General features: G+C 48.4%; 1 protein-coding gene across 3 annotated transcripts in view; it reads right to left on the bottom strand.

Annotated features, from left to right (window-relative positions):
- The window catches only part of TANC2 (tetratricopeptide repeat, ankyrin repeat and coiled-coil containing 2), a gene marked incomplete at both ends in the record, with an annotated part of 215,383 nt that overhangs the window by 109,200 nt on the left and 82,430 nt on the right, over nt 1–23,753 (bottom strand). For 2 of the 3 annotated variants that reach the window (XM_082494745.1, XM_082494744.1), the window contains one exon: nt 1,432–1,580. In XM_082494745.1, the coding sequence (XP_082350871.1) occupies nt 1,432–1,580 (149 nt within the window). Of the gene's footprint in view, nt 1–1,431; nt 1,581–21,196; nt 21,308–23,753 lie in introns of all 3 variants that reach the window. The other variant, XM_082494743.1, reaches the window with a different exon arrangement.

The raw sequence follows: 23,753 nt of genomic DNA on the forward strand, positions 1-23,753 counted from the left end.
CCCCCTGCTCGCCCAGAGCACCCCCCGCCCGCGCCAGGGGCAGCCCTGGGCTCCGAGGAGCAGCTTCTCTCTGAGCTTCCTTCCACGTGGCACAGGCTGGGAGAGAGCTTCACACGTGCCACCAGGGCCATGACGGGCTTCAATGTGCAGAAGCCACCTTCATAGCATCATAGAATGGTTTGGGTCGGAAGGGACCCTTAAAGGCCATCCAGTCCCATCCCCCACCTCCCCCCAGCCCAGGTTGCTCCAGGCCCCATCCAACCTGGCCTTGAACACCTCCAGGGATGGGGCAGCCACAGCTTCTCGGGGCACCCTGCGCCAGGGGCTCACCGCCCTCACAGCCAAGAATTTCTTCCTAATATCTCATCTCAATCTCTCCTCTTTCAGTGTAACACCATTCCCACTCATCCCATTGCTCCTCTCCCTGATCCAGACTCCCTCCCCAGCTCTCCTGGAGCCCCTTTAGGCACTGGAAGGGGCTCTGAGGTCTCCCCGGAGCCTTCTCTTCTCCAGGCTGACCCCCCCCAACTCTCCCAGCCCGTCCTCCCAGCAGAGGGGCTCCAGCCCTCCCAGCATCTCCGGGGCCTCCTCTGGCCCCGCTCCAGCTGGTCCGTGTCTCTCCTGTACTGAGGACTCTTCTTTGCCACTTTTCATTGACTGTTTTTAAGGAATTCAGGACCTTAAGTCAGGTCCTCTGACTAATGCCTGTGTTAACTATCTAAGTGACTTCTGCAGAGTCACGCGATGACTGTTAAAAGCGGAGACAATTAGAATGAGCTTCTGAGTGTTAGTGCCATTCTCATCTCCCCAACACTGCCGGCAGTGGATGTATTGTCCAGGCCTGAGGAGGAAGAGGAGGAAAAACTCAGGCAATTTCCACCAAATCTATATTGCAGCTATTTGGCTTTTCAGCCAGCCAGAGGGGATTAACAAACTCCATCACAATAAAGATTTTACGATTTGCTTTCCGTAACTGTCTTCAAGCATGAAATCACCTTGTCCGGCAAACATGAGCACAACCTGTGACTATCTGTAAAGTCAGGCTGTCGCTGCTCTCCTCTCCTTCCTGGAGAAACGATGAGCCTTTATGTAACAGCGCTAAAGTGCTTTTGAAATATGGCACGTAAGATGCCATGGAAGTACCGATTATTTTGGTCACTACAATCTGATTAGAAATGCTACCCACTCCTACAACGTTTGCAGAAACAGAAAAACACCAGAAGCTGTTTCACCCGGCAGCAGCTGAGCCCGAAACACGTACTGCTGCGCTGTAACGATGATTCACTGTTTAACGAGGAGATAAACCTTTTACCTCCTAATAATTATTTCACCAGGATGAGACGCTCGGCTGCCATACAGTTGGAAACGAACCGCTCTCGGACACGCTGCACGGGGATCGCGACCCGAGCGGGAGGGTCGGGGGGTTCGTACCTGGTTCTCCTCCTGCACCTCCATGCTGTACTGGGGCCCTGGCTGTACCTCCGTCACTTTCTCTCCGAGGAGGAAGCCCAGGCGAGTCATGAGTGTATTTGCTGCCTCATCTACGGACGGAGGGGGTCCCAGCTCCTGCTCGGTGTCACCTAAACAGGAAGAAAAACAGATTCAGACAGGGATCGTTCACCTTGGCTACCGCGCAGTGTTTTCACCAACAAAACACCGCAATCTTTTCACGCTGCACCGTCGGTATCTGGGGTTTCAGGTTATTCGCGTTATTCAAGTCTGTGATAACATTATATGCTGGTTATTAATTTTAGGTTATGCGTTGCTCCAGCTGCCAGTACGTGTCTCTTCTAACGTTAGCTGTTATTTCTCCTCTCCTTGCTCATTATATTCTCAGCACCTCCCATGGAGGCAAACACAGCTGTCTTGCTTTCCCCATACCAGAAGCACCGGGGAACGGCTTTCCTGGACCAACGGCGGAGAAGGGAGAGCCCTCCCTCTCCTCTCTCACATCCAAACTACGGCTGAGTTACTGGCAGAGAAACCACGGCTACCCGTGCCGTTTGGAAAGCACTCCACGAGGTGCAGAGCGGCCAACCTGCGCTGCCAAGCGGTTAACGGCAACGAACAGGACAGAAACCCCGCAGCATCTTCACTGCCACCTGCGGTTTCACTCAGAAAGCGCTGCTCTCGGACACCCAACCTCCCTGTGCAGACACAGTATGAGCCACGATACAAAGCAGTCACCTGCAAACTCCCCATCAAGTCTACAAAATAGGTCAAAACCAACATTCTAGATAATCATTCCTAATTTTTTTCCACCATCTATAGGAAGAGCAGCACAGAGAAGCTGCCAGCCAGCAATGCAGACCAGGAAAAAGGTCAGGCATGGCCCTTCTGTATCTTTTTAATTTCATTAAAAAAAAAATTTCGGAGGTTTTTGACTCATAGTATCACAAAGGTAAGTCGGGTTCTGAAAGTCAAGCTCTTCCCTGCTCACACCAGCAGCGGTATTAAAGCCTGAAGGTCAAGTTCTTTCCACGTGACACTGAAGCAATACTGTGTTTAGTGCAGTTGTAGGAGACTAATTACGATTTGCAATTAGTCTACAGTTAATTATTCATCTGATAATGTACAATCTGGAAAAGAGCCCAGCTCCGTTTCCCAGCTCCGCCCTGGCTCGGGGGTGCTCCAGCACTCAGCCTGAAGCTACAGGAAAAAGATGTTACTTTAAATATTGCTTTTTGATAACTGTAACTGGAAACCACAAATCACAGAATCTGGGATATGTACGAGACCTCAGAAAATTTAAGCCAGTTGCTTCCAGAAATTCCCGTTTACAACTCCTAACGTAGATCTCATGGAGAGCAATTTTTCAGTGTCTCACCCGCACTACTGCAAGTTACAAACCCTGGAGCATCTCACAGGCGACCGAGTCTGCATCTGTAAGCACCGTCAGCTCTGGGAGAAGAACGTCTGGAGCCGTCCTTACACGGTGACTTCACTGCTATGAAAACGGATTATATAGTATGATAATAGAAGCTGTCTTTAAGTTATTGAATCCCTATTGTACTGCTTTGAACAACGCTGACGTGAACAGGAGAGATTTAAGAGAGAGACAAATTTAGACGGATGGCCCAATTTTCTGAACTGCTGACCACCCACATTCAATCTGTGGGCATTTACTGTCTCTGGGAGTCAAATGCAGAACAGATACATTTACGTAAAATGAAAATTATAGAGACTTTTATTTCCAAGGTTATTTATTTTTTTAAAAAAAAAAAGTAGACTTTTAGAATTTACCCCAGATATCCATATCGAGGATATGGCTCCGTTCACAATGATCAGAAGTTTATTATGCATTTCCCCATTCTGTCTTCCAGAACACGTGATATTAATAATCCTCAAACCACGCTGCCTTATGCACCTCGGCAGAAGGGGAAAGCTGGATCTCTCTCTGCATTGCCTGCCTGGGGGGGGGGAAAGGGGGGGCAGGAATTTCGGGAGAGCGCCCAGACTAGGACGGAGCAGGCTGCGGGGCGCTGGGCAGAGCCCGTTTCCTTCGGCTCAGCGTTCGGACCCGCTCCCAAACCAAACGCAACAACTTGCTCCTTCCTCGGAGGCTGGGCTTGACCTTGCCCTTACACCCCCCCTCTTTTATATGACCTAAAATACCTCCAGGGGGCACAAAGCTGCCTTTCAGCCGTAAAATAAAGAAAATTACGAGCTTATCCCAGGTCACTCCATGAGCACATAGAAGATATAGAGGATAATAATTGTCTGCTTTGATAACAGCCCTAATTCACCTGTGAGATGCTGCTTACGGCACAGGGTACCAACAGCTCCAACTGAAGCAGCTGAGCTCCGAGAGCATCACATTTACTGTAGAACTATCAATTATTTTATTATAACATGGCTTTCAGAGTACGGATAACTTTGAACTCCAGCGAAGCATCGCCGTACTGGATTATTCCCTCTTTTGGTTTTAAGTCTTTAAAAATAAGTGCGGTCATTTAATTGAGTGTCAAAGAAGAGACGTAACAGCTCCGAGACGCCTGTGAATGGGTATTACGGAAAGAAGCTGTAACTCGCCTTTCTAAGTTGACAGTAAGACCTCATACTCTCTTAAGTTCAATGAAAGGACACAACTGGGTTTTTTCTCTCCCTCATGCTATCCAGTTGATGCTGCAGCCAAATTTACGCACACTTCAGCGCAGCCGGTTGCCCCCAGCCTCACCGGGGAAATCCGAGCGCACAGCTGATAACCCAATGGGCCTGAGATATTTTTAGGTATTCTGACACCGCTGCTCAAACGAACTACAGCAGCTCAAACACACCTTCTACAGTCTACTTGAACAAGCATCCTCTGTGTATCAACAACCAGTCCCAAACCGCCCAGCTACACATGCGCAAACCTAACGCCCATCAGCGGATCCCAGAGATCCCAACGCGGTTCGCGGTCTGAAGCTGCTGCACTTGTGCTACGTCAGCGCACACACTTCTGCATAAACATTAAGTAATACTAAAAGCCCTATCAAAATGCTCAGTGCCAGGAATTTTAATCAAGAATAAAAAAAAAAAAAACCCAAACTTAACTCCCCAACTCGTTGCATGTGCATGAGCGTTTCAAGGAGTTCTAGAGCCCGGGTAACTTCATGTCCCTTCATAGAATCATAGAATCGTCCAGGTTGGAAGGGACCTTGAAGATCATCGAGTCCAACCATCAGCCCAACACTGCCCAAACCACCGCTAACCCACGTCCCTCAGCACCATCTCTGCCCCTCTGTTCAATACCCCCAGGGATGGCGACTCCACCACTGCCCTGGGCAGCCTGGGCCAATGTTTGACAACCCTTTCCGTGAAGAACTTTTTCCCGATATCCAATCTGGCACAAGTGGAGGTAGTTTCCTCTTGTCCTATCGCCTGTTCCTTGGGAGAAGAGACCAACCCCCCCTCGCTACCCCCTCTGTCAGGGAGCTGTAGAGAGCGATGAGGTCTCCCCTCGGCCTCCTCTTCTCCAGCCTCAACACCCCCAGTTCCCTCAGCCGCTCCTCACCAGACATGTGCTCCAGACCCCTCACAGCTCCGCTGTCCTTCTCTGGACACACTCCAGCACCTCAGTGTCGTTCTTGTGGTGAGGGGCCCAAAACCGACCACAGCACTCGAGGTGGGGCCTCACCAGTGCCGAGGACCGTCACTGCCCCAGCCCTGCTGGCCACACTGTTCCTGACACAGGCTAGGATGCCGTTGGCCTTCTTGGCCACCAACAATGTTCAGCAGAAAGCACGTATTTTTATATAAACACACACAAAGCAGTAGGAGGGAAAGGAAGGCTGCGAGCTGGCATGGCGCTGGGCTCGGCAGGCAAACCATACCTACCTCCCACCCAGCCAGGCCTCCTGGGGGCCCCCGGTGGCCATCACACCACGTAGCCTGGCCCTCCCTGCCCGCTGACACCTTTAGTTAGCTGGGTCAGTCGCTTACGTCTTGTTTGGTTTTAAACGAGAGGTTTTTAATGATAAGTGCTGTTGCAGTGAAGCGGCCGCGGGGGGAAGAGCCGACCCACAGCGCCGTGACCATTCTGTCCAGTCCCGGTGCTGCCGGGACACCCCGGCTCCGGGCAGACACATGGCGCCCAGCGCCAGCTTTAGCCAGAGAGAGGGGACTGCTTCTGATTACGTCGTCTTTGCATGCACCGCTGCATTTTCTGATCCTCACAGGATAAATGCCCTTTCTGAATCTCACTAAAAAAAAATTATTTCCAAAGAATTTCATAAAGAAACTTTTCCCCACTTGGAATTTATTGTGTTTAATTTCAAGGTAAGTGCTCCAAACCCGGAGTCAGCATTTCAGGCACTGAAGTCAGAGTCAAAACCACAAGAGATTTAGTAGATGTCCGCCACTGGTCCAAGGACCTTCATCACTGATAGAGCCCACAGAGTACAAACACACTGCAGTGAATTGCTTATTTCTAATAACATAAATAAAAATCCACGAACAGCTCCGAGACAGATTGGTCTCAGAAGTTGTAGCCTGGCTGGAAGGAGCGGTAATTTGTCCAAGTAGCACAGGGATTATTTTATTTTTTTCTTTTTTGGCAAGAAAAATGTAAGCAACCAGCCTTACTTTGCACTGCAAAACCAAACGAACTTGAAAATAAGACATTCAGATTCTTTTGCAGTGAGCTATACATAACTTAAAGCTCTCTTCCAAAAAGTGGAAGAAAAAGAATACTATTCAAAAGACTACAGGAAACATGCAATGGAATTTTAGGCAGAGGCACCAAAAAGCTATACTGAAGGATACTTCTTCCTTTTAATCCCCAATTTTCAGAAGAGAGCGGTAACTGCAGCATTATATGACAGAAATAAATAAAAGCCCCTACAGAGATGTGAAACAGGCTGTCCTTTTCGACTGAAATACTACACGCGTTTTGATCTCTCAGAGCAGAAGAATGCTGCAAACAGTAAATCAGAACCCGCACCTTAACGCTGCCGCGTGCGCACAGCGATCCAGGCGTGGAAGGACCAGAAGCAAAAAATCAGCCGGGCAAGAGCTTCCCCTGCCCCAGCGGGGAGCCGAGGGGAGAGGGAACCCCACCAGCGCCAGCCCTCAGACTCCTGATCCCAATGCTCCGGTAGAAGTCCAGTCTTCACGGTAACGGAAAAAAAATCAAAAATCCAACAAAAACGTGACTTAAAGTACTCTGAAACCAGAGGTAGAAGAAAGAAGAAATCACGAATACGTGATTCCTCCATCTCTAGCCCTTGAGGAGCACGCTATGATTTTTTTCCTTATTTATTTTGCTTCTGGATTGAATTATACTGGAATAGATGCCTCAAGAGGACTGGATGGAGAGGCAGATGAGCAGGAGGTTAATTAGCTGCAGGGTCTGGAAAGCCGGGAGGTCGATTCGGCAAGGAGAGCTCGTGTTGCCGCCGGCAGGGCGGTCCGTGGGGCAGAAAAGCCTGTTGAGGCAGAGAGCGAAGTGCCGGGTTCAGAGACGGATCGATGGATCCATCCATCCATCCATCGCCCGGGAGGAGCGTGGGCAGTGTGGATCAATCGGCAGCCGAGCCACAAGGTCACCGGGGCTCCGTGGGGACGACAAGTGGAGGATGCAGGAGAAGACAGAGCATCTCTCATCTCTCATCTCTCCGCCACAAACCTGCCGAAGAGCTCTTAGAATCGTAGAACTGTCTAGGTTGGAAGGGACCTTTAAGATCTTCACCCATTTGATAGTAAGAACAATTTTCAAATATTACAACTAAGTAATTAGCAATAATAAATAATTAAATCCAGCACTCAATGATTTAGAAGCTTCAAAAAGAGTGTAGATACCTAAGGCGCACACATACAGCTGGCTTTTTCTTTTTTTTTTTTTTTTAAATAATTTAGCTTCCCGAGTTGCACCAGACCTCAGCAGTGCCGTGAACACCTCCGCACTTTCCAGCTACTTCTGCCATCCTTTTAAGATAATGACAATTTTTTTTTCTCTGAACTGCAAGAATGCAAATTATAAACACTTAGAAACATTATAACCTGAGCTTGTCAAGCAATTTAATACCTCTAATCCTCTTTCCCTTCAAAAACTTCAACCCGCTTTAAGTACGTCAGAAGACCTCTGGAATTCACCCTGGAATTTATTTGATTTAGGCCCTTTAGGAGCAATTTTATGGATAGTGGCAGCGCTCTCAGATGTCTTACCTACATACACCTGTAGTATTTTTGAAGGATCAGCTCTAGCACCACCGTTAATGGCACATCCAGGAGGACGGTCTCTTGCCTGCATATGAAAAATCCTATCTACCAAAATCGCAAGTTTTAACTGTATTCCAGAGAAGGGCGCCGAGACAGCTCCCCGAGCTCCGAGCCGTTCCCAGCCTCCCCCGGGAAGCGAGCACGGCCCAAACCTTACACCAACTGCTCCCACACCAAAATTCTCTTTTAGGAACGGTCCTGCTGCAAACCAGACCCGACCCGACCGGGGGAAGCCCCCCCGGGAAGGCGGCAGGCTGGGGGTGCTCCGGGTTGCGTGTGGGTTTTTCTCCCTGGGGGAATTCGTAAGTGCTCATAAATGGTCACAGCATTTCCTTGAGAATCAAATATATCATTTTATAAGCACCGTTATTAGGTTTGCACTTTTCAAGAAAGCATTCGAAACGTACAGTGGTTTTGAACATCATCATTTGAAAATACTGTTTCTGTTCTGTCCTTTCGATTCCTGTAATGCAATCTGCCACGTATTTCAGCTGCAATTGCTTACACGCAAATGAAATTTCTTTATGACTTAGTTTGTAATTCCATTACTTGTTTGATAGCTACCATCCTCTAATCTCTCAGACAAACGATGCAGGGTAGCGCCCCTGGGAGAGAGACACTAACGATGCGTCTTTACTCCAGAGGATGGTTTTGGTTTACTGGTTATACTTTTACTTCCAAAACCAGACTATGAACGCAATTTAAATTACATCTGAAATCTATTCCAGCGAGTGTCTAACTAGAAGAACTGGGCAACAGTTCACTTAGTGAACAGAATTTGCCTGAATATGAAACTGATTTGTCTTATAAATCAAAAATTCTTGTATTAGCAAAAAAAAATATAAATTAGAATATTTATAGGCAAAGAGTGAGCACCTATGGAACATCAGAAATAAATGATAGCATTTATGATTTTGATCTTCAATTACGTAACTGTAGAGTTTTATCTAATGACTTCCCCCTCTCCATGTGACCTGAATCTGTCCCATCATTATGTACATCTGCTTTAAATTATTCTGGATACACTTGAGCTATATTTGGAAAACGCCCTTGACCATTTCTGCATATCCCCCTAATCTCCAAATTAATGGAAGGTTTTTTCATTAGTCCCGTTTACATCAAAAAGAGAATTTTTTTTTTTAAATTTAACCAAGAAGGGACTAAGGCTACCCCAGATGCGTTACTTTAACATCTATTTTTGTACTGCTGCTCTTCAGATACTGAGTAATTCTGTAAGAGCAATGGAGAACGGACCCACCAACTTGAAGGACACCACAGACAAGTGGCAAAGCAAATATATCCTCCTGGAATATGGACACCAAAGGCCTCCAGCTCCCCCAAAAACGGACATGGGACTGAGTGCGCGTGCCCCGCGCGCTGCCCCCCTCCCTGTGCTCTACTGCCCGGTGCTGCCCTGCCCCACAAGAAACTCCACAAACCCCATCGTGAACTCCGCTAAGTCAGTCTCTTGCAGGAGTCCCACAGACATTTCCTCTAAGACGGAATTCAAACAAAAGAAATGCTCCTCTGCGCGGCATATAAATGCTGCTTCTACCCAGTCCTTCCCGCCGCCTTTGCTGAGGATGTCCTTTAATATTCCTTCAAATAGACTGTCAGAAAGACAGCTATTTTTAATCGGAAGCCATACGGAGCCAGAGACAGGCAGTACATGCCATTTCAACGCTATCATAAAATCTAATTCAATGCATTTTGTGTTCTAGACTTTCTGAAAAACCCTCTGCATGCACATTTGGGGATGAATTTTCCTGGATTTCAGCTCCCATTTACGTACTACAGAAAAGGGGATGGGGGAAATGAGAGGGCATTCAGTGCACTGATCACTGAACATTATATATATATATATATATATATATGTATATATAAAAAAAAAAGAAAAAGTCTGCAATTGTCACAAATACGAGCCTGGGTATGCGGAACGTTTCCTAAAAGCGGGATTACACGTAGAGCCCTGAACAGGTTCCGGAGCTCTGTAAGACACCAAGGACAGCACGACCGAGGCAGTAAGTCCCCATCGATGGGAAGCAGAGATGCAATTATTTCTTCCTTTACACTTTTGGCATTTTATCTCTAAACCATCACCTGATCATAAACACGGGGCTGTGCTCCCGGCTCCCCACACACCACCTCCCATCAACCACCCACCGATCAAAGGGCTTCACTCTTAAATAAAGGCGTTTGGTATTTATTCTTTAGCTCTTTGAACTGACCTTTTATTCCAGACAGGTTTGAGGATGCTATCTTACACTCGTATTCAGGCAGAGGGTTTTCTGAGTATGATTCTCAGTCAAAAAGGAACAAATACTCCCTTCAAATATTATTTGTTTGCCAAAATCTGTGCAAAATACATAAAGAGCATTTTGCACATTTATTTTGCTGTATTCAGCATGTCACACACCATCCACTCAAACAATTTTTTAAATATTTATTAAATGGAAAATAAGGAGGTGATTGGTAGCAACCAAATGGCTTCACCAAGGGCAAGTCATGCCTGACAAATTTGGTGGCCTCCTATGAAGGGGTTAAAGCGGCAGTGGACAAGGGAAGAGCAACCGATGTCATCCACCTGGATTTGTACAAAGCGTTTGACACTGTCTCACACCATATCCTGGTCTCTAAATTGGAGAGACGGGGATTTGACAAATGGACCACTCGGTGGATAAAGAACTGGCTGGACGGTCGCACTCAAAGAGTTGCAGTCAACGGCTCGATGTCCAAGCCAAGTGTGAGGTCCTACATCTGGGTCGGGGCAATCCCAAGCACAAATCCAGGCTGGGCGGGGAATGGCTGGAGAGCAGCCCTGAGGAGAAGGACCTGGGGGTGCTGATTGACGAGAAGCTCAACATGAGCCGGCAATGCAAGATCGCCAGAAAGCCACCCGTATCCTGGGCTGCATCAGAAGAAGTGTGGCCAGCAGGGCGAGGGAGGAGATTCTGTGCCTCTACTCTACTCTGGTGAGACCCCACTTGGAGTACTGCCTCCAGCTCTGGAGCCCCTAACATAGGAAAGACATGGACCTGCTGGAGCGGGGCCAGAGGAGAGCCATGAGGGTGATCCGAGGGCTGGAGCACCTCTCCTATGAGGAGAGGCTGAAAGAGTTGGGGCTGTTCAGCCCGGAGAAGAGAAGGCTCTGGGGAGACCTCAGAGCCCTTTCCAGTGCCTAAAGGGGCTCCAGGAGAGCTGGGGAGGGACTTTTTCCAAGGGCATAGAGTGATAGGATGAGGGGGAATGGCTTTAAACTGGAAGAGGAGAGATTGAGATGAGATATTAGGGAGAAATTCTTGGCTGTGAGGGTGGTGAGCCCCTGGCGCAGGGTGCCCCGAGAAGCTGTGGCTGCCCCATCCCTGGAGGTGTTCAAGGCCGGGTTGGACGGGGCTGGGAGCAACCTGGGCTGGGGGGAGGTGGCCCTGCCCAGGGCAGGGGGGTGGGGCTGGATGATCTTCAAGATCCCTTCTGATAAGATTTCACAAGTACTGTTTGGATATAAAAACCACTACATAGATTAATAATCCACTTTTACCACTTATTAGACTATGAAGCATAAAAACATTATTGGTTGATTCTTACTTTCAACGTCAAAATTAACGTATATAAAATATATATATTGTATATAAAAAGAAAATCCTGCAAAGCTGAGACACAGTATGTTCTCGCCATCAGCAGGGAAGGGGCTGGGCACGCTTTTCACACGGTGCAACTGGGAACCGCAATACTCGCGGGTAGCCCAGCAGCGGGCTAAGACGCAGCAATTCCAGCACTGCCAGAACTCACACAGACTGTAAAACTCTTCTAGGCGATTCTAATAGCAACCACAAATGTAACAATGAATTTTTCTAAGCTTTTTGGTGCTATTTTCAAACACAACCAATGTCTAGGGCTGCTGCTAACTGGCATCCCTGCACGGTTAGAGAGGGAAGTCCATTTGGATGAGATCCATTTAGAACTTGTTGTTTCTCTGAAGCATAAACCGTTTTAATGAAAATCTTACACCACTCAAAAAGAAAATCAACCACACTGTCCTCACAGCGCGTTTAAGTTACACAGCGTATGATCTGGGATTTCACCCGTAGGACTTGGGTGGAAACCCAACCCTGAAGGTACCGAAGGGGGGAAGGCAGAGGCACCGGCCACGCACACACCATCACACCTCCTCTCGCCCAGCAAGCAAAACACATGCCAAGAGGAGATGGGAATAGAGCCAGGAGCCCAGGAACGCCACGATGCCCAACACACCTCTCCAGGCAGGCGCTGCTGGCAGCCAGGAGAGGAGCAGCACCAGAGACCTGCTCCAGAGGCCAACACGCGCGGTGGGACAATGCCTCCCCAGAGGGACGGGGAATCCCCACTGGAACATACAGAAGAGCCAGTGGGGACTCATAGAATCGTCCAGGTTGGAAGGAACCTTGAAGATCATTGAGTCCAACCATCAACCCAACACTGCCCAAACCACCGCTAACCCATGTCCCTCAGCACCACCTCTGCCCCTCTGTTAAACACCTCCGGGGGTGGCGACTCCACCACTGCGCTGGGCAGCCTGGGCCAGTGCTTGACAACCCTTTGGGTGAAGAAAGACTTGACTCAGAGAAAACAGAAGACACAAAGTAGAGGAGTCAGAGGAAGGCTGCTACAATCTCTGACCAAATACAACGATTTTGGACCCTGCAATACGCTACGCACCACTGGAGGAATGTGAAGATACGGTGGTATAATCAATGCTTCCCAGCAAGGTTGTACTTTCAAACTGGCAGCTGGCCAAAACTTGCATGTTTGCATTCACAGTAATTATTTTTTCAAGTGATTAGGAGTCAAATAATTAGTGACATAAAATGTCAAAAATTCTTCTTAACAAAGTCGACTGCGGTGCGGGAGGTTATGAGCAAACTGATCTCCTTTCCTCAGTGTCCGAGTGCCGCTGCACTGCCCATGAGAGAGGCACAGACAGGATGGGGGGAATACGATGATCAAAACAAACTGCAGCAAGGGCAACAACACTCACGCTGGATAAGAATAAAGAAGTACTTGTTCTGCAGTCCAGAGGGGGGTTAGGAAGTCAAGGCAACTGGTAAGAGGGCAGAAGTAATGGTGTGGCTTTCAGAGCACCACATATTTTCCCTGGTGAGAAGCTCTCCATAGCATCACTGAAGTTCAAGTACTTTTTGCACAGGACATAAAAAAAAAAAAAAAAAAAAAAAAAAAGCATCCATTGGCCTCCCGTACGCATTAAGACACGGGAACCAGGCTCATAAAAGGAGTGAGCCATTTTCTACAAACGCAACCACCCGTCCTTCTGTTGTCAGAGCGGGTAAAATGAGCATCGAGGCTTTTGTCTCCATGAAGAGTTGAGAGGAAATAATAGTACCTCAAAACACTGTAAGAAAAAAAGAAGTAGAATTACTGATCACTTCCTCTAGACTGTAAAGTATTTGGGAATAAGTACCTGAGCCAGAAGGAAAAAGGAAGACTAATCGGCACAACCGTGACAAAGAACTCCACCAACCATCCTTTCCTTCCTTTCGCCCCACTCAGCACCCCAGGATTCCCACTTTTTGACAGCGTAAGTGTCAGGCGAAGGCTAACTTCACATTAAACGCAGCCTGAAGAAGTCCTAAAGAAATCGATAGCTCCAGAAGCTAAGATGGAAGATTACGTTTGTGTAAAGACATCAACGGCACTGAAGCAGGAGCCCGAAGAGGGGAGGCCGGTGCTGCCGGCGCACAGCTCACCCAGCCTGGCAGACAGAGCGGGACCAGAGCTACCACAGGACGAACAAAAGTCGAAATGATTTCCCAAATCTAATTTGACGGGTAGCGTCTTCCCCAAATGCAAAGTATTGAAGGGTCTTTTCTCCCGAAGAAAGGAAAACTTGGGGACAATCATAGAATCATCAAACAGTTTAGGTTGGAAAGGACCTTGAAGATCATGGAGTTCCAGCCCCCCTGCCCTGGGCACAGACACCTCCCCCCAGCCCAGGTTGCCCACGGCCACCTCCAGCCTGGCCTTGAACACCTCCAGGGATGGGGCCTCAACAACCTCTCGGGGCACCCTGTGCCAGGGCCTCACCCCCCTCACAGGGAAAAACTTCTTCCTAATGTTCCATCTGAACCTGCCCTCTTCTAGTTTAAAGCCATTCCCCTAGATTTGGTTAGAATTTATAAATAGAAAATGCGAGTGCAGACCAATGCTCCCATGACACTTCATGAAGACATTGAGAAACACCAGAGACTTTAGCAAGAAGCGAGCAGCACTGCTGGGAGTTCAAAAGGCACATTTTACCAATTCTGTCAGCAATAAATTGAGATCCTGAAGGTGGAGAAATGGCTGAAGATTTCCGTAGGATGATACTGGCAGCAGATGCCTTTGATGCCCAAGCATAATAAATAGTCCAAAAGAAATTAAGCAGCAGGCAAGCGCAGAGACAGATTTGTTACCTGTTACCTACGGGGGGGGAGGGAATCCATTCCAACTTTTCAATATGAAGGATGCCTTGGTCTGAGACAGGATATTTTGTAGCTTTGCAAAGTACGTTAGGTTAAAGATAAATCAATGTCCTGTTATCTAAGCCAGAACTGAAGTTGCTTCAGACTGAAATTCGAGGTAAGTTACCTGGCACTAGAAGGTCCAGTGACTCTGGCGAAAGATACGGCGACATGTTTCATTATCAGCCAGGTCTTTGTCCCATCCCTACTGGGTAATTTTGTTTACAGATGGATCCATTAGGCCATCCAAGGAGTTGAAGATGAAGCCATTTGCAGAGGAGGTGATAAGAGGGCATTTGAGTGTGCAAGGACTATTGGGAGAGCGTCTGAGGTCTGCGTTGGGCTGAGGGCCCAAGACCTGCAACCGTTCCACGTACATCGCCTACTGGAACAGTCCCTGAACTCACCTAATCCTCAGTTTTGCTTGCAGCCAAAGCACAACGTTTTACACCCAAAGAGAGCGAAGTGGCGTGGATCGTCACCGTCATACAATCCTGGAGCAAAACGGTGACTCCACGTTGGTACCAAAGCCAAACCTGACCCACCAGCTTCCCAACACAACTGATTCCGGACTAATCCGCACAACTCAGACTACCTCACTTCAAAGACCATCCCGCTTTTGCAGCCATACCACCCAAGCTGCAATATTTGGCAGCGTCAGTGGCAGCCTGCCCTCGCTTTACAAAATATTACACTAGAAGAGGAAACTCCTCTGCCAGGAGTCAACTCGCTCAAGGGAAAGTCTGACCTTGTCTGATGCTGTCCATCAGCAATGAGAAGGGCAGGTACACAGTACGGGGAAGGTCTCTGATGATACAGAGATACAAGAAAGTCTCACATCAAGCACTTAAGACACATCTGCCCAGATGTGGAAGAAAAGGAAGCTTTACACTGATCCGTGTAGGCCCATCACCCACAGTTTCAAAACCAGCAGGGTTGGTTTCCTTGTGTCCATAGTTACTCACCAGCAAGACAGAAGGCTATAAATATTCAATAAGCTGAAGTATTAGCACAAAAAAGTTCCTGTTTCCCAACAGGCCAACTGAAAGCAAGCACTCCTGTTTGACGAGGGAAAACAACTCGTTAAGACTCCCCAGTACCCATCCGGACGTGCAGCCGAAGGTGCCAGGCTGCAGGAGATTCTGCTGCTGAAGTGTCTGATGTGAAACACACTTCAGGGACTATCTAGGTTTTACGTTTTGGCAGTAGCTGCAACACTTCAAATTGGACGGTTCTTCACATAAACAGAATTTGGATCACTTAAAGCCTTTTTCCCTTTTTATTTTTCCCCCAGACAGATGAAACAAAACCCCAGGTTGTAAACAGAGGTTGGTTGTTGGTAGAGCACATCAGGAAGCTTCAAGAATACCATTATCTGAAATTATTTAACAGTTAAAACACATGGAATTCGTATTATTTTCAGTTCTTGAGCATCTCTCTTTTGACAAGAAGGTTCAATAAACCCTAAATTGTAATCCCAGCTACAACTTTCAGCGCGCAGCAAACCCAACTAGACCTAACGGCAAATGGTCTACAGCTCATCCCAAACAGAGAGACGCACCTGAAAGTCTAAAAACACCTTCATTATTCCCCTCTCAGCAGCAGAATTTCAGGCCGGGGGGGGGATGCTTTGTTTCGTTTTGTTTTACTTGGGGTGGGGGGTGGTGTTAAGTTTTCGATGGTTAATCCAGGCATTTATTCTGAAGCTGCTTCCCCCTCTCAATACGGCAGAAGGAACCAGCACTGTCCTCCCAAGAGGAGCGCGAGAAAAGTCAATCGCTTCCATAGCAACCGACGTACCAAATTGCCACGACTCTCTTCTGCAATTAGGGCTGATCACAACGATTTCCCATTCCCTTCAGGTCAGTGGGCTTCATAATGCTGGGACAACCACAGGATTCAACAGTAAAACCCTTTGTCAGGCCGTGGATGGGTTGATTATTCCCTCGCCTTCCTCCCAATTCATCACTGTCCACTATGACAGAGGTTGGACAAGGATCCTGCTGGCTGAATTTGTTTGGGGTTTTGTGGGGTTTTTTGGCTCATTGCCTGTATTTTCCCCATGAAAAATCCGAGTACAACGCTGTTTCATGCATTCCCTGTTAAAGGCCTTTTTTTCTAACACCTGAGAAACGCTTTGTTGTGTTTAAGAGAAGTGTGTAAAACGAAAAATACACATTTTACACGATGAAAAGAAAGAAGCGGCAGCAGCAGCAAGCAGATGTCAACCTCAACGATTCTTTAACCAAAGAACGAGAAAAAGGAGCGGCGAGATGAACATAAACGCCGCTGGGATGGTAAATCACCCTTCGCTGGCCGTGGCGGCGGCTCCGCCGCGGTGCCTAACTCAATTAGGGATGGAAACAGATGCCCGCCGGCCTGATGGGCAACAAGCAAACATCCCCTGACCAGACATTGAAGATTTGTGTCCCAAAATTTCAGAAGAAGAATTTAATCAAATTAAAAGATAACGTCGTAACACACTTAGCCCTTGAAACATAACGACAAGGTAATAAATCACGCAAAATGCAACTGCAAACATTGATCTAAGACAAAAGGCAATTACCTGAGAGCACCATCCATCTCCGGCTGTTTCCAATAGGTTTCCTGAGCGCTTATAAGTCAAACCGTGTTTTAGCTACCAGGAGAAAAACGAAAAGCCCTTCAAAGAAAGATGCCCTCGTGACACACAACTAAGCAGAACCAAGAAGCCGGGACACCATTCACCACAGCAGCAGTGGCACTCGGCAGGAGGAGTGGGGTGTGACAAATTTGGGGTAAAAAAAAAAAAAAAAAATTACACATGAAATGGCGAATCATAACACCATTACAGAAAAAGTTTAACAGTTGATCAACAGAGGTTTGAAGGTCAACTCCTGCTCTTCCATGTTATCCCCCTTAAAGGGCAATGATGGCCGGGTCATCCCTGAGCTCTGCCGCTGACTTCGAAAGTTTGAGAAGAAGGAAAACGCGAACGCCTCTGCAGGATGGGAGCAGGGACGGGGCGGGAGGATGGACCAAACTCCTTTCAGACCCTCCTTATAAAGTCACTACTGAGTCAGGAAACAAGGAACAGCTCCTGCTCCGCCACAGGTACTCCAAGTCAAGAAGAGCTTGACTGAACTCTAAATGACCACTGCAATCACAAAAACTTTTACAGAAATATAATTCTGATAGAAACGTGTTTCTCAAAGCCATGAAACAGGTTTTTTTTGTCATTATCATAAATGCAACAACTATAAAATGTGGTCCAACTTCGTTCCAAAAAACATTTTATACCAAGCTTAAAGCTTTACTATGCCCTTCCTGTTAGACCTTCCCTCAAAACTCACTAGCCACCTAATTCTTCTTTTTTCTCCCTCAAATTTAAGATGTCCGGAGCGCATCACCTCGTACCCCGATCCACACTGGAAGATGTGAAGAGCAGCGCCTCCCCGCAGCAGCACGAGAGGCCAAGCGGTGGCACGGTGGTGGCTCAGGAAACCACCTCCCCGGAACGTGCGGAGATTCATCTGAAGCCTTAAAATAAACATTTCGGCATTGAGCAAAATTTCATCTCCAGGCATCTCAAATTGAAATCATCATTTCTATATGCAGAGTAGATAATGTTCTCTCCTCATTGCTCTTTAGTGTTTTAAACCGCCTTTAAGTGTATAATTAATTACATTACTTGTCAGGGATCACTTTACAAACTCCTCCACCTCCACTCCATTGCCAGGCTCTAGCATACCTTCAGCCTTGGGTTTTTTCCTTCTTTTAACTCATATCATCATCCCTGGAGACACTCGGGATTTAACGCTGTGTGTGAACACCCTGCGCAGGACGTACACGTTTCAGAGGAGGGTTAAAATAAGCCTAACACAGAAGAAAGGAGCTGTGTTTCCTTGAAAAACTGATTGCAGGCAGTGGAAGGACTCAGCTCCTCTTCCTCCACCTTCCCAGCAGGAGCTGGACGCTACGTGCAGACTCGAAGTCCTTTGGTCCCTCGAGTTGTCCAGATCTTTGTTCTTTCTTTTCTTCTTTACACAAGGATCCTTCCCCAGCCACCTCCTCCTTTCAGAAGATCCGAGGGCTGGAGCCGCTCTGCTGGGAGGACGGGCTGGGAGAGGTGGGGGGGTTCAGCCTGGAGAAGAGAAGGCTCCGGGGAGACCTCAGAGCCCCTTCCAGTGCCTAAAGGGGCTCCAGGAGAGCTGGGGAGGGACTCTGGATCAGGGAGTGGAGCCATGGGATGAGGGGGAACGGTTTTAAACTGAAAGAGGGGAGATTGAGATGAGATATGAGGAGGAAATTCTCTCCTGTGCGGGCGGTGAGCCCCTGGCGCAGGGTGCCCCGAGAAGCTGTGGCTACCCCATCCCTGGAGGTGGTCAAGGCCGGGTTGGACGGGGCTGGGAGCAACCTGAGCTGGGGGGAGGTGTCCCTGCCCAGGGCTGGGGATGGGACTGGATGGTCTTTAAGGTCCCTTCCAACCCAAACCATTCTGGGATTCTATGATTCTTTCCTAGGTCTCGTCTCCTGAGCTCCTTTAATCATACAATCATAATCCCACCTCCTAGCCCAGCAAAACCTCCAGCCCTCACGTTACCGCTGTTTTCACAGCAGGAACCATAAATCCAGGCAGGTAACGTGTAATCCATTTCTCTTGTAGAAGATGGGTACACAGCCATGGCGCGACTGCCGGCCAGCGCCTCGGGGTGGGGGGCAGAAGGGAGGAGCTGCAGCACTGCAAGAAGAAAACTTCACGAATGTCCTTCTCTGAGCAGCTTCAGAGACCCTTCCCCAGGTGATTCCCCCATCCCCGCTCCACCTGCACGTCTCCCCCTGTACAAACCCGGCCGAGCTCTTCCGAGGGCGCAGCCCCCTGCCTGGGGCAAAGGCAGGCTGCCCGCCAGGCACCGAGCACACACGGACCCCAGGGACGGGGGGGCCCAGCAGAGCAGCGCGTTCGAGCAATCCAAAACCCCTCACTTGAAGTTTCCACCTTCACTCCGAGTTAGTGCTGTTCACCAGCAGGTACTATGACAACTCTCTCACCTTTTTTTCCTTCCTTAACAACGCTTCGTGTTTCTTCAATAATACTTTTCAAGGCAGTAGGAAACTCCACTTTTCCTTTCCGATCCCTACGCTACCAGCAAGAGAAGGAGATCAAAAAGCCAAAAAAAACCCAAACCCCAAAGGGCAGATCACCTTTTCTGCACCCACTCCTGGTCCTGGCAGCAGTCCTGTCCTGCAAACCACGCTGGTGAGCAAGAGGGAACGGGCACAAACTGGAGCAGAGGAAGTTCCATCTGCACCTGAGGAGGGACTTCTCTCCTGTGCGGGCGGCAGAGCACTGGCACAGCTGCCCAGAGAGGGGGGAGTCTCCCCCTCTGGAGCCATTCCAAACCCGCCTGGAGGTGTCCTGTGCCACTGCTGGAGGTGCCCCTGCTCTGGCGGGGGGTGGCACTGGGGGGGCTCCAGAGGGCCCTTCCAGTCCCGACCAGATCCCCGACCAGTCTGGGATGCGGTGAGTGGCACTGGGGCAGGGGGCAGACACACGTGCACGCACGCCGGCACACTGCGACGCACGACATGGAAATGCGGAATCGATGCTTTTTAAGCCAAATTTACAATTCAATTATAATTCTCTGTGGATGCAATCATAACAAGTTTGTAATTATTAACAATTATAAACACGACAGTAGAAGCTATTTAGTCAGAAGAAAGGGCTGCAACAGCAAAATTTTAATTGTAATTCATGATGACTGAAAAAGAAGGAGCACTTCTGACAGCAACTATGGCCTCAAAGGAGGCACTTCCAAGCACAGGGACTGTCCTTTTTTTTCTTTTTTTCTTTTTTTTTTTTTTTCCCTAAGACAACTCCTCTTTCAAACACAATACATTAAAGAAAGCCCACACGCAGAATCTGGACAACATTCAATTAATTCCTCCAACTGTGAATACTCTATAAGCTCACCATCTACCCAAATAAACGATACCCTGATTTCAGAGATTCATTTATTACTATAACCTTTTCTACTGTAGCTACAGATTTAAGAGGAAGATGTCACGTATTTACATGCCATTTCAAAACACTCGACATCCTTTTACCCCATCCAAGGCCTATGCTGAACATGGGTCCCTGCGGTTCATGAACCAGGGAAAACCAGGGGAGAAAACTGCAGAATTTAGGAAAAAAACCCACTGAAACACTCGCTGGTGCTGCCGCTTTCAGACGGCGCTGGTCCCAGCCTCCTCCGAGGGCAGCACCTCCACCGCAGCAGCCAGCGCCCCCCCCCCCCTCCCGCCAGGTCACCACTTCCAATTTAGGAAGAATCTGGGGACCGATACCGAGCCGGCGGCGAGACGCCGCTATATAAAGCTTTAACAGCATTCGCACATCTGCGTGAGCTCTGTCCGGGCTCGAGGGGACGTACGCAACCGCCTGCCCGAAGCGCCAGCCGCACACGGGGTTAAGCCAGGGAGGGACACGACCCACTTCTATTTATGTTTCAACCAGAGACCTCCAGGCAAGAGGTAGCCTTTAAGAGGAATTACTACAGGATACATAAATTCCAACCTATTTCTTTAAAAAAAAAAAAAAAAAAACATAAATCATAAAAGCGATATTCTTGGATGCAGGTAAACAAGATCCCATGGTTTCGCATGAGTTGATTTAATGATATTTCCAAAATGCGGTTTTATTCCAGCCTCTCTGAAGACCAGCATTAAAAATTAAATTGGAGGAGGTATGTTTATTGGACCGTTTTTATCTTCTGAAAAGCAACGCTCTAGATCTTCTAAATTATTATGAGGGGAGAGCAGCCACGAGGGCGGCCCGGAACACACGCCAAACTGCACGTGACAAATGTAAACGGGTATCGGTCAGAAAGCAATACTGCTTCGAGTTTCCGAGTCGATACAACGTGGCTGGGGAAGGTCCAAATCAACCATCTCTAAGACAGAGCCGTTACCACATTGCCCGTCCTCCCTCGTTTACCGCAGCGCCGTTGCATGCAGCTTACCGGGGCAGTAGGCATCGACGTCCAGTTTCTGTGCCGAAGCAAGCGTTGGCGAGCCCAGCTCAGACTCGGGGATTCGAGGGCTCTCAACAAACTTTGCTTTCCTCAAAGGGGCTAAAGAGAAGGAGGGGGAGAGAGAAAGAGAGGTCATGAGTAAGGGAAATAGCAAGCAACAGATGGAAGCACTTAACTAAACGACACTGTCAGACTCATATCAGGTTACCCCTTTTTTTTTTTTTTCCAGAAAAAAAAAAAAAAAATTATCTGCATTCTTTACAAAGGAGATGGCTCTTGTTAAAACTTTCAAACTGTACAGCCTTACTTGAAAGTGAGCGAGCATTGAGGCACATTCTTGATGCTCTTAAACACTTCCCTTTTTCCTACTTTATTAAATCAGTTTTTTTTTATAGGAAGCAAACAGGCCTGGATTCAGCAACTGTAGAAAAGCCAAGATCACGGGGAGGTACACAGAGCCCATCAGGGTTAAGATATTTAGCTATAAATATCTAAAGTCAGTTCACAAATTCTGTGTTCAGTAATTGTTTCCTTTGAACATAAAATTTCAGTTTCAAAACATTCCGAATGTCTGACCAAACGGATTTGCTGTTCAACACAACAGATCACAGTAAAGCTAATGCCGTCCAAGACAAAAAACGAGCACTCCACTTTTATCCTTACAAATCCAGAAAAGATTCGAGAGACTTAAATAAAGAACAGGGAAAAGGTAAAACTGTCTGTAACAAAGCAGTACCGAACAGCAGTGCCGGAGAAGTTGGAGTTTTCCACATTTTAACAGTCTGAATTTGAAAAGACACAAAGTTCTGCGCAATGTTTGTTTGTAACGAAATAATTACCAAAACACTTTTGCTAATACGTTTTTAAAGAGATATTCCTGCCAGGCGAGAGAAATAGAACCAGTGAATAAGTTATACGTAGGGGTTATTATATTACATTTCAAAGTTAAACTCACACGCCCATTAAAGCGGAGGGCTAATGCGAAAAGCCACTCCGCAGAGGGCAGCGGGGGTCGGCACGCTTCACCCGCAACAGCCGCCATTCCTTGTGCCTCATTTAGATTTATAGCTCTCTCTCCTGCAAATTAAATTTGGGATCTGAAACTCAAGATATGGGGACGGGACGTTTGTTCTCCTGCACCTCCCGCAGTAAAAGCTCCGCAGGTCGGACGATGACCTCCGCGGCTGCAATAAATGCGGGGCTCCCGAGGAGGCCGCAGGCAGGCCCCGCCGGCCCCGCGGCTGGAAAGGCCCAGCCGGGCCGCTGGTGGGCAACCAGACAGGCTCCGCGCTGCTCCCGCGACCTGGGCCGGCACATAAACCACCACGGGGAGTTTTAACAGGGGCGGGGGGAGGGACCTGAGGTAAAGTTGGGGGGTTTTTTTTCAATAGAAAGTCCCTGAGAAGGGGAATACAGCCAAGGAATCAGCCCCCCGCTGCACCCAGCCTTTCCCCGAACGATCCGTCCCAGGAGATCCGATCCGACCCGATGGGGGAAAAAAAGGCACCACCATTCCGCAGAAGAAACTGCTGGATGAATATTAGCCGTATTGACGGCACATTCCCTTCCAGAGCCCACAGGGCCCGGGGTAACGCGAGCCGGGCCGGGCAGGAGGAACGCGGGAGCCGCCGGAGACACGGGGCAGCCCCAGGGCCCCCTCTCCCCCCGGACCCGCCACGTCCCACCGGCACGAGCAGCAGACGGACGCCAGCCCGGCTCAGACACACAGCCTCATGCTTAACGCCACGAGCCGCTCGTTAATTGTATTATAAAAACCCACCCCAAAACAACCCCCCCACGCCCCCCCACACATGCACCCCGTCGGCTCGCAAAGCCGCCAACTGCAGTGAAAAAATTATTTGCAGAAATAACGATCTTGTGCCAGATACTGATGTAACGAAAACAGGCCAATATTGATTCGATTATTACTACGGCATGAAAATTGTTTAGAATAATAATTCTGCATAGGCCAATCTACTAATATTTCATTTGTGACTGAAGTTTTAACAAATATGTTTAATTCAAATGTTTTACCACAGCCCCAGTAACAGCCATTTTCATGATGTATATTAGAAATAGCTCGTCTGTTCTTTCTTCAACATCTCTGGCTAACGCTAGAACCATAAATCACGCGATGCGACACTGGGCAACGCTCGTTTTGTTGGGCAACACAGAGCGAACACGGTTCTCCCAGCTCAAGGGATGGGAACGGCTGGAAGGGGCTCGTCAGTAGAAGGCTTTGCACCTGAGATGACCTCAGTGACCATCCCATGGGGGAAGGAGACATCTGACCACGCGTGGGCCGATGGTCCCGACTCCGCCGCTTGTGGTGCGGACTCAGGGCCGCCGGAGACGCAGAATCTGCCTGTTCCCACAGACCGGCACCCAACTGGTCAGCTCCCACCCGCAAGGGGCGAAGGCGGCAATCTCCGCTTCGGAGTGGCTTTTATTTCTGCAAAACTCCTGGTGCTCGCCCGATTACCTCCTGCCTTCTCCAGAGAGCAGAAGCCATCAGCGCGTGGATTCACCAAGTTGACCACCTATT

Source organism: Vanellus vanellus (assembly GCF_965231255.1).
Source record: "Vanellus vanellus genome assembly, chromosome: 24".
Taxonomy (NCBI): Eukaryota; Metazoa; Chordata; class Aves; order Charadriiformes; family Charadriidae; genus Vanellus; species Vanellus vanellus.